Here is an 11,317-nt window from a genome sequence, read left to right as displayed (position 1 = left end):
ATATATCACAAAATCTCACAAATAAATTCATTACAGATGTATGTACTTCTGTAGTGAAGTTGAAATAAGAGTGTCATAAGTGTGTTTAATATAGCTTTGAAAGTGTGGCCGTTTATGTATTACTTCTAATGTCGTATCTCGATTAAAGAAAATGCAAGAGACTTGCGCGTTTGCTTTTTTGGGGGGTCAAAAGAGACTTGCAAGTCGAAGGGCTTGACATTTGGGATTTTCTTTCAAGGATTTTTCTTTCGTATATTCCCTATAATGCGTCGGTCCAATTGAGCGAATTTGGTGTTTTGTTGATTTATTTATGTCAGGAAAATAAGACAGAAAAGCTAAATGAAGTAAAATATTCATCCAGAGATGTCTGAATGAATAAACACGAATTCCTCAAAACCGAAATTAGAAACTCAACTGGAAGAGCTTCACAATAACGTCAACGAAACATAGGAAAGGTTTTAGTCCAATATAATATAGAGTGGTTATACCATCAAATTAGTTTAAAAAGAAAACTAATTTAAAGGGACATACATTGTTAATCATTGTGATTTGAAATTACAATTCGCATTCACAAAATCAATTGAAAGGAAAAGGACTTAAAAGAATATCTGTTACACAAGTGAGAAATCTAAACATGCCAAAATAATGAAGCCATCTACATTCTAAGAAATTGGAGGTATGAATAAATTGAAAGAAGGAAGTTGCTATGACAATACAAAACACCATGCAGAGGGCTATTCAACAATCGCACCCAGAATCTAACATTTCATAACGCAGAGGTGGAACTTACGTATATCCAAAGTCTCTCAAGGAACGGTCAAATCTAGTCTTTTCTTCTTCCTGCTCTTTTACTTTACCCCAAATATATGAAAACAATGGAAACATAGACATCAATTTTTTAATAAGAAACAATTAATACAAAAATCTCTTGCTATTGAAGTTCTTAATAATTTGAGAATAAAATTTAACAAAAATTAACATAGGGTAAAGCACACATGTCAAATGTAACCAGTCGCTATTGGTCATTTAACCAAAGCACACATGAGTCTCGAGGTCTTTAAGAGTCTCTCAAAAAACCAATTTCCTTATTATAAATTGTCCTGAATATATGTAGTTTGTTATATATAATTTCGGCAAGATATCGTGACGTACATATAAAATTTAAGTAAAGAGATTCCTTTTTGTCATAAATGAGTACAAAAACGTCATAAAACAAACAAAAAAAAAGAACTTAGTCACCTAAAGCGAGTATAATTTACAATCTTTGTTGAGTTAGAACATGAAAACACTTTGCATATTTTTCCCTTTGAGCTTCCATTACCCCCAAATTTGCAACCTTCTCTTTACATGTGTTGTCATGGTCTCCAACATGCCTTTTCATTCCAACATATAGAAACATTTTAGGATGGCTTCTGGACTATCCATGCCACATACAGGGTCACATCGTGATTCAGTTTAGTCATGGCCAAATAACTGTGACAATAACTATTGTGCGATGGTAGTTTCCTCACATTTATTTGAATTCATATAACCATTATTGCACATGATTTATATTTAAATAGCATTTCTTTCTTTGGCTGAAACAAAAATCTCGTTCAAAGTAAGCAACAAGAGTTGGATTGCAAGGGGCATCAATCGAAGAGGCGTGGGTGATATCAACTTGACATAAACTCCTAATTATCAAAGGCAAACTCAAAGGGGAAAGTTTGTAACGGTCCCAAAATTTCTAAAAGCCCAGCGACAAAGGGCATCTCAACAGAGGTACAAGCTCCAAGGGACCCAAAAAAAGAGCAGTAAAGATGGCAATATAACTGCTTGATGGGCTGGGTGAAACGATCTTGATTGAGGGAGGGAGGCAGGCAGGCAGGGGAGAGGGAGGAGCGTTGGCTGAAGCAGAGAAGAGGCAGAGAGCATAACATCGAAGAGGAGAAGAGGCAGTCTAGCTTTCATGGTGAAACTTCATCGGAATTAGCTGAAATTTTAGTGTGTTGTTTGTGAAATCAAAATCTACAAATTGATCAGTTTCGTTAGTAAACTCCATCTCTAAATTGTCTCTCATCTTATTTGGCGGTGATTAGAGTCTTTCTTGCTTCTTTGTGTTAATCTACTTTTGTGGTGTGATGATGATATATAATTATTTTGCTGATGTGAACAGCCCTAGTTGTGTGAATATATGCGCATATTTGCTAGCATGTAAAGATTTTATCCTTTTTTTTAATAAATTCTTTTATTGTGAGAAAATACGAGTGATATTTTAAATATTAGACAATTATTTTGAATATACATTTAGAAGGTAAGATATGGGAACAAGTTTAGTTTCAAGTTCTTATGGAAATCTTATTTCCCGATTCCATATATTTTGGAACCTATACTATAGAGTTCAATTCTTGATTCCCGATTCCCGATTCCCGATTCCCGATTCCTAGGTGGGAACCAAACTGGATCGAGAACCGAGAATCGAGAATTGGAGAACCAGACTAGGAAGCAAACATGAAAAAGGCTTGGTCTATGAATGTTTGCTCTAATTCAAATACCTTTAATGCATGTATCTCTTTCCAAACGAAAGGAGGTGAAAGTAAAATGCTCGGCTCATCACACTTTGGGTCTAACTTGCAAGTTAAAAGAGTAAAAACAGTTACGATCAAATTCTGCTTTACATGACTGAAAACAAAGATTTTAAATATTTCAACTTTCGATTCATATCCATATGCAATATTCCAATCGAACAACTTGTGTGAAATCTTCATCGTCGTCTATAGATTACAACACTTTGTCTCCCTCTTCCTAGATTCTCCAACATCATTGAAAGAAGGTACATGGGGAGAAGATGATCAGACAGGAGAGCCTATGCAAGGTCTTCCATTATCTTCAGGGAAGATTATTGCAAAAAGCATGCGACATAATCTCCAAAGAAAGATGAATATATATGGAGAGGTCTTTTAATAACTATTAGTATTATGTAGTTAACTATGTTTGTTGTTTCTTTTGATTTTAGTTGATTAGAATTTGGAGGGATTCTTTGTGAATAATTGAAGATTGAAGTTCTATAATTTAGATTTTATGCTACGTGTTTTGAACTTTTTATCCTTTATATCATTTTACGTGTCCATTTTTTATGAATTGTTACTATTGACAAATGGGGATCTTTATTATTGCGTTCACTTTCATTCAGCTTAACTAAAAATGGAACAAAAAAGGAAAGGAAAGGAAGAAAAAATTGAAACAAGAAAAGAAGAAGAAATTGACCAATTTCCACCCTCGAACCGATTGACAGGTTTGAGGCATTGCATGGTAAGTTTTAAAGCATGTAAGATAAGTTTCAAAAACTGGGAAATTGATTCTGACAGTGTAGGTTCTGAATCAACCGTTCATTTCGTAATATTTTATTACGTGATAAAATAGGGATGGTATTGAACCATAGGCAATTTGGAGCCGAATTGATGAATGACTTTCATTTTCTTCTTCACCCCACGACAAAAACACAAAAGAACCAAAAAGGACACCTCGATCCCTCTTTGAAAACGGCGTTTAGGTTTTGCATCGCATTCAAGATTCTTCACTTGGAATTTCCCTCTCGGAAGCCAATCGCCGAAAGGCATTAATCCGCTCTCTTCAAGAAGGATATATATATATATATAAAAAAAAATAGAGAAAATTCCGCCACAAAGAAAGAAATATTCGGATTCCGACGTGTTGATTAATTTTGGCCTCAATTCTCATACTCGTATGTTCCCCACGTTTCTCTGCTCCCACGTTGACCCAAGATGCCCTGTTCCGTGACTACTGTCCGCCACCCGAGTTTCAGCGCTTTACCCAAGTGGTCTTCTTCGTCAAAGATCAAACCTTTGAGGCGGAATCCCACTTTGGCGTTCGATTTCCGCCGCTTGAGATCGATCGGCCATGGTGGGTCTGGCGCGAGCGTGCTCGCTCGTGGGAAAGGTGGAGTCTTGAGTCGGGGGCCCATGGCCGAGACCGTGAGAGCTGCTTCTTTTGGGAGCGGCAGCGGCAGCGGCGGCGGCAGCGGCGAAGATATTAGGATTCTTGAACAGGAAGGTTTTATTGATGGGTCGGCCGGTTTCGCGGCTGGCGGTTTGGAATCGACTCTTAATCGTCTGGTTGGTGCCCTTCTCCGTTTGGTCGTTCTTGTTTCGAAAGTATAATGATTTCGTTGCCTTTTCTTGCAAAAATTACAGTTTGCGATAGCGTGTCCTGTGTGTTAGGTATATAGGAACGAGGCTTTTGATCGTTGCAGTTTCTGGGTTCTTCTTTTAAGCCAAGCTGGTCGCACTAGTTAGGTGGTTAATCTTGTGCTTCCCTGTTTCGTGTCTCTGTTTGCCTGAAATTCTCTGGTGATTGTACTGCCTTCTTGGAGTTGAATTGTTAGGCCAAGCACTCACCAATCGAAGCCTGATTAAAATTGGAAAAGAAAATATAGCACTATTGACTCATCTACTCAAAGAAGCTCAGAATGCCATGGGCAGTTGTATACTTATTGCCCCTGTGTGTTAACTTCCAAGAAAATCTCTACTGTTGATTGCAGAGCAAGTGGCTCGTTGCTGGTGTTTTTGGTGCCATCATTTTATTGAGGCATGATGGTGAGTCTCTGTGGGCTGCGTTGGGTTCGGTTGTTAATAGCATGCTCTCGGTCGTACTCAAACAAATATTGAATCAAGAAAGGCCAGTGTCCACCCTGAGATCTGACCCTGGGATGCCATCTTCACATGCTATGTCTATCTTCTTCACAGTTGTGTTTGCCATTATATCAGGTTAAGTCTCACTCTTTTACTTTTGGCATCAGTTTTTAAGAGAAATAGTCTATGATTCGCTTGGATCCATCATTGCACTATCTTAGAGTGAGAAACTTAGGATAACTTTTGCTTCTTCATGGAAGTCTTGTGCTTTAATCAGCTACCATTGTGATGGAGGGTTGTGAAACTTGATGATTGTAGAAACATGTTCTCTGTTGGATGCAGCATCGGCTTATGCAAATTCAACTATTTGTTTTTCCTAGAATAGAATCTGTCAACTGGGTCTGAATAGCAGGTCAATGATTGGAACTTTGTTTTCTGCAGGATGATTAGATTAAGACTTTTGCTGACAAATGTCGTTCATTTGTTACACTGACGACTACTCTACTCTTTCCTGTAATGGTCCTTGTTTCACCCGTCTACATTTTCACAATGGCTTTCAATGGCCTATTTACAGTTTCTTATTCATAAATCTTTGCAGTTTGGACTGATAACTTTTGAAATTCTGTCTTAGAGTTTAACCGTATCTCTTCTCTGGGTGGGTGGGTGGGTGTGTATGTGTGTGTGAGAGCGAGAGAGAGTCAAAATTAGTCATAGCCTCAGAACCTCAGTTCTGCGAACTTCTAGCTTTCTAACATTTATCACTGGCTGCCGTAATTTTGAGATTCTGATGCTGCCTTTCCTGTATTCTCATGCAGTATGCGAATGGTTTGGAGTTAACGAGATTACTCTGATTATCAGTGGGCTTATTTTGGCATTTGGTTTATATCTGGTAAGTATTCCTGTGTTTTTGCTTTTGTCCGGTGTAGTCATATCTGCAGGCTCAAGAGGTTAAAATGGAAATTTGGTGAAATCTATATATGCCGAAACTCTGAGAATTTGTATTCTTGCACATGCATATGATAGTGTCCATTTTTTTTAATCTATTCACCCAAATATTTATTATTATAGCGTTTGAAAGTTCTGGTCCATTTCGAATGGAGTTTCTCATGCAGAAGGATGGAAACAAATTGCTAGTGTTATGCTGATGTGTGAAGTAGTTCCAAGTTCTTATGTAGTCGATGTATATTAGGATTATCCTCAACTAGCCCGTGGCTTTATTTGGTACACTTCAGTTAGAAGTGTGCCGTAATTAGTAGTAAATCTCATGCATCTAGTACTGTTACAAAATTTTGCAACACTGCAAGTCTGATTGAGTTTCCTGGAATTGCATGATAACGCTAGAGTTTCAAAGAAATGTACCCGTCAGCTGTATAACTAGTTCATTTTTATCTGTGAAATCACAAAGAAGCAGATTTTTCAGTTTTGGAATCTTTCTCTTGCATCAGATTCATATCCAGTGGAATAGAAGTCTAACACTGACTCGTGAACTGAAGAGTCTAAGGATTCTTAACCACAAACCGTGCCTGCTATCTTTTACCTAATTGAAACAATTCTGCCTTGAAGGGCTTTCTTTTCTACTAAATTTAAAATGAAAATGTTGCGGGTTTCTGATATTTGGACTGTAACTTGTTTTGGCAGTCATGGTTACGGGTCTCGCAGCAATTGCATACAATCAGTCAGGTGGTCGTGGGCGCCTTCTTGGGGTTGGCTTTTTCCGCATTGTGGTTTTGGTCTTGGAGTGCTTTCATGCTGAGAGCTTTTGAATCGTTTTTGTGGGTTAGAATCGTGGTTATTCTGTGCGCATCTTGCTTCTGCCTCGGGTTCCTTTTGTACGTAATTCGGTACTGGCTTCGTGATGAAAGATGAACTTCAAACTATGGTTCTAACGAGATGATGACATCGATTCATTCCATAGCTGCCACTCTCCCGACGGAGTCCGCACAATGTCAGGAAAATTCGTTGGAAACATTCATTCTTTTGGCCTTAATGGTTGAATGCACCAAATGCAACTTTTACCGACTACGTTTTGACTTGTGATCAATCTATAACTTTCGTAGACTCCTATGAGTAGTGTTATTCTGTGCTATGCTCGTGGCGAAGTACATGCGCCTCCACCTAGCTAAATAGTAGTGTCGAGACATGTTCAACACTGGGTAGAACGGCACTTAGGTTCGGCAAGGACGAGCTTAAATCAGTCTTTGAAAAGGGCAAAGGCACGTAATGCCAATCCTACACTTCCTAACTACTTTAGCTTATTAGATTCTCATTAGAAACACTTATAAGTACCCGTTTGATTAAAATATTATAGAGCAAATGAGGGCTACCGGGTCAATCTGATCAGAAAGGGGGGAAATTGGAGCAATTCTAGTTGGCCAAACAATAGAACATACTTTTGGAATAACCATTCCATCCTGCGAACCAACCAAAGGAATGTGTATTCTGTTGATTATTTCTGCTCTGTTTGATTTCGTGAAATAGCTATTCTATTTCTTCCTTATTACGTTCCCTGAGCCAAAAGCCATGTGAGAACTCAATACGATTTCAACAGTTCATAGGACGTAAGAGCTTCTTGAAACAATCGCCGGAACACCTTGATCAAGCCACTCTAGCACATGATCCTTCCACAAGTTTCTCTAGAATCGCAGCAATAAGTGGTAAGAATCCATACTATTGTCCTGTGCTGAAACTTCCCTTCAAAAGCCACATTTGGAACACAACGGTCACCTGTCCCGGGCATCACAGAAAGCACATTAACTGCGTGTGATCTCTTAAAAACACCACACCCTTCATCAGCCTCCTCCAGATGGTGCATTGCAATGGCTTTCCTGTATTATTTGTTGGACGATGCATCAATAAAGTTCAAAAAATCATATTCACGGAGTAGAGCACCCTTCCCTTTTGCAACTTTGTTAAGTTTGTAAGAAGGGGTTCACTATTTGGCTTCATTACTTTGCCCAGTAGCCAGAGAATGGCTAGTAGTGGAGGATCTTTGTCCTGTTGGGAGGTACGACCACACCAACACTGCAGTACCGAGTGAAATAACACCTGCTATAGAACGCCAAATCCATCTCTGCCTTCCTTTCCTTCTTTGCTTGAGTCGCCGAGCCATCTCTACAAAACGCACAAGGGAACAAGACATATCAGCTCAATTGCCTTATCTGACTTGCTTCTCACCAGTATTCACCAACTGCTTTCCAGCATTTAGCGACTGTTTGCCAACATTGACGTGTTGCGTCCATTACACAAATAAAAGAACAATCTCCTGCTGTTTTGCCTTATCATTGAATCATAATGAAAACATTTGATAGTTCCGTGTAATAGTCAATCTGGTGCTGCAAGTCATGGCGGTATCAAAGAAAAACATGATGTTCATCTCGACCATCGTTAGAAAGTTGATTCTCCGAAAGATTCAAGATGATCGAGGCAGTGGAAGTAACATGAACAGCAAAATCAAGGAACATGATGTGCCTATTCGCCAATCATGTATTCCCATTTCAGTGAGTTACATTGAAGCAATATTAGGGATTTTGCAATTGACGACATGTAAGTTTCTTCCTATAGGTTGATGGTCTCCGCAAAGTGAACAACATAGAATGGCCAACCCATCATGTTCACTCACCATTCGTATCACCCATGTGTCTTTGCTTACGTGTCCAACATCACCTAGTAAATGCCTTGATATTGGAAGTTCGGACGTTCTAGTAATAACCTCAACACACAAGCAGAAGAGTTGGAAACATTTTATCAAGGCAGGATGCAGTATGTACAGATGCTAATTAATTCAAAAACAGAAGGAACATCTAAAAGTTAAGCAAAGTTATTGCATGATAGCAAAATGCATCCGTAAGCATATCATTAACATCACATGTAACAGATGAAAACCAGATCCCTGATTCTTCTAAAGATACGGATCACAAATAATAAATGAATAAAGGCATAAAAGTGGAAGGAATCTCACCAAAAGCTTCCTGGTTCCTCTGGGACATCTCATGATTCACAGTCTCGTAATAATTGAGCCGCTCCAACAATCGGACAATCTCAAAGTTCTTTTCCTTGACCTGAGCTTCCACCTCCAACTCCACTTCTGCCTTTGCAATGCCCCTCCCAATAGCATTTGATACAAAACGAGCAAGAAAAACTCGTTGCGACAACTCTTCAAAAGAATCGACGTCCAACTGTTCACATGCCATGTCTGGACATGCATGCAGTGTCAGTCCCATGGACGATAGCACATGCTTGATCCTTTGCCACTGGCTTTGCAAATTGGCCAAAGCTCCCTCTGTTTGCTTGCGCTTGTCTATTTCCATCAATAAACTCAACCTAATCCCACGTAATTCCTCCTCAAGATCACGACGAGAACACAGCATTCCACCCTCAGATGACAACTCTAAAGAAGAAAGAGAAAATGGGCTAATTTACCGTGCGATCAAATAACAGCAAATTTTGAGGATAAACATGTTTCTAATCATATGCACTGGTTTCTTGCCACACGCACAATATACAATTCTAATAGAGAAAAGAACATTTTTTCATGTTATCATAAATCAAAATGGACACATCTTACGCAAAAATTCTCGAACAATATACACAAAAGAAGCGAGAACTTAAAACCTGAAAGAAATCATAAAAAGACGAACGAGAGCTAAAGTACCTTCCCAAGCATCAAAAAACTCCACCGCAGGAGTTTCAGACTTCAAAGAATATTCTGTTGTGCCATTTTCCTCTGCATCAGTGTTACCTGTAGGACAAAAGGAATCCCAAGGATGGCAAAGATTGTCACTGTTCCCCTCAATTTCAGTAGCCAGTGCAACAGGCTTAGCGGAAACATTTTCCTCCACAATTTGGCAGCCCAAACTACCAGTTCCAGCGTCCAAAACCCTGTTCTTGAAGTCCTTGCAGCTTGCGACTTCACTTTCATCAACCCCAGTCACATGCCTATCTGCAATTTGTTTATAAAATTTTGATGCGACAGCCGCATCATCTTCACTAGCAAGACAAGTAGTTCCTTCATCTTTCATGTTGCCATTGGACTTCTCTTCGTCCCGGACCTTGTGGTGAGATGAAGCACTGTCCAGTGAGAAACTCTTCTGGAGTCTTGGCCCCCGCCGCTTGTGATTGATGATGTAAGGGGAAGAAGAAGGAAGCGAGGAAGGCGAGTCAGGAAGAGGAGTCACCTCAGGAGTGGCATACAGCGACGGCACCAGCCGAGGCAGCTGAATGTTCCTTTCGATGGCCGGTGCACTGTTACATCTCGCTAGCTTCGACTCCAAAACTATGTTGGGCTTTGGTGGCTTGGCATTAGGAGCAGGCCTCGAAGTGTCGGCTGCCTCATCGATCGGTTTAAAAGCCCCAGGTTCCAATAGTCTGTCCAAAGCTATTGATGTGAACGTCGGCATGCCTCTGCATAACCGAGCCGTCAAAAGAAAAGGGTCAACATCAATACACATGTCAAGAACATTAACACACCAAATTTAATGGAATCTTGCTTTAAGGACGCCGAGAAAGCTGAGGAAAATGCAGGAACACATTGCCTTCCGTTTCAGCCTTCTTTACAGTTCGAAAAATTAAAAAGTCTCAACTTGCTCGCTCGCTTCTACTCTCAGCTCGTCTAAAATTCGAAACTCTAAAGCGATAACGAACGAAAAAGGTCAATCCGGAGGGCTCAACCCAGCAACGGCGCCTTCAATTATATTCACCAAGCGGCTGGCTTTCAAACCAAGAACGAGAACATGACCTCCTATCTAATGCCATTGATTCTGAGTACAGAACTACGACAGTAGCAGTGCTTTTCGCCGCTCATTCCAATTCCGTCTACGCCTAAGACAAGGTGGCGAGCTTGAAAACCAAGGAGCAACCGAACCCTCCGCCCAAAATCGGCGGCACCGACGACGAAAAAAAAAAAAAAAAAAGAGCAAAAGAAATGGCACAGAACAACTCGCCGCAACAGACATATAACCACCCGCGTCTCATCTCACTTCGCCGCCGCCGCCGCCGCCGCGCACTACCGGCGGCGGTCTCGCCGCGGCGCGCAGCTCGAATGCAATAAAGAAAGAAAGAAAGACGTTCAAGACTAACGAGAAATCGGCACGGCTCGTTCTTACCCCGAAGCTCGCCTCCCCCGAAGAACCACCCTAGGCGAAGAGGCGAGAGGTCCGGACCGGCGAGATCTCAAACCAGCCCCGACGACGGCGACGGCGGCGGCGGCGTCACCCTCGTCGATGGGAACCGAACCCGACGCGCGACCTTCTCTCTCTCTCTCTCTCTACGCCATTGCTGTTGCTGTCCGCGCGAATATTTTTCGAAATGCGCGATTTCTCAGCCACCGCTCTTTGTTAGCATTCCCTCCTAATCCTCTCTGCGGCCGCGGCAATGACGATGCTGCCCTCGGCTGGCTGGGCCCGGCGCGGGAGAGAGGGAGGAGAGAGTGGACATTTCGGTGCGGCGGGACGGGCGGCGAAACGACGTCGGGGTGTTAAAGAAGCTGACTTGAAGAAGACTGTATCTGTGGCAATGCATGTGAAACGAAGAGGCATTTGAAGATAATTCAAGACTGACTTGAAGAGAGAGTCTGCTCATCACACGTGTTTGCAGAGCTGGAAGACTTAAAACAAAAGTAAATACACGTGTCATAATTCATTAGAGCAGTTAGTCTGTTTTTTATGTAAAACCGAAGTTGTTAAACCGGT

At 40.9% G+C, this 11,317-nt stretch overlaps 2 protein-coding genes across 2 annotated transcripts; one reads left to right on the top strand and one right to left on the bottom strand.

The window, feature by feature from the left end:
• The first annotated feature begins 3,674 nt into the window (after window positions 1-3,674).
• On the top strand, window positions 3,675-6,651 carry LOC104414698 (lipid phosphate phosphatase epsilon 1, chloroplastic). The gene is made up of 4 exons (XM_010025862.3): window positions 3,675-4,115; window positions 4,541-4,766; window positions 5,447-5,520; window positions 6,270-6,651. Exons 1-4 carry the CDS (start codon window positions 3,765-3,767, stop codon window positions 6,495-6,497), a joined length of 879 nt encoding a protein of 292 aa, XP_010024164.2. The 5' UTR covers window positions 3,675-3,764; the 3' UTR covers window positions 6,498-6,651.
• A 348-nt stretch (window positions 6,652-6,999) lies between these two features.
• LOC104414697 lies at window positions 7,000-10,907 on the bottom strand. The gene is made up of 4 exons (XM_010025861.3): window positions 10,733-10,907; window positions 9,283-10,031; window positions 8,590-9,018; window positions 7,000-7,742 (listed from the first exon to the last, which is right to left on the bottom strand). Exons 2-4 carry the CDS (start codon window positions 10,025-10,027, stop codon window positions 7,564-7,566), a joined length of 1,353 nt encoding a protein of 450 aa, XP_010024163.2. The 5' UTR covers window positions 10,028-10,031; window positions 10,733-10,907; the 3' UTR covers window positions 7,000-7,563.
• Between the last annotated feature and the right edge of the window lie 410 nt (window positions 10,908-11,317).

The sequence above is a fragment of the Eucalyptus grandis genome, chromosome 8 (assembly GCF_016545825.1).
Source record: "Eucalyptus grandis isolate ANBG69807.140 chromosome 8, ASM1654582v1, whole genome shotgun sequence".
NCBI lineage: Eukaryota > Viridiplantae > Streptophyta > Magnoliopsida > Myrtales > Myrtaceae > Eucalyptus > Eucalyptus grandis.
This window is presented reverse-complemented; position numbering and strand designations above follow the sequence as displayed.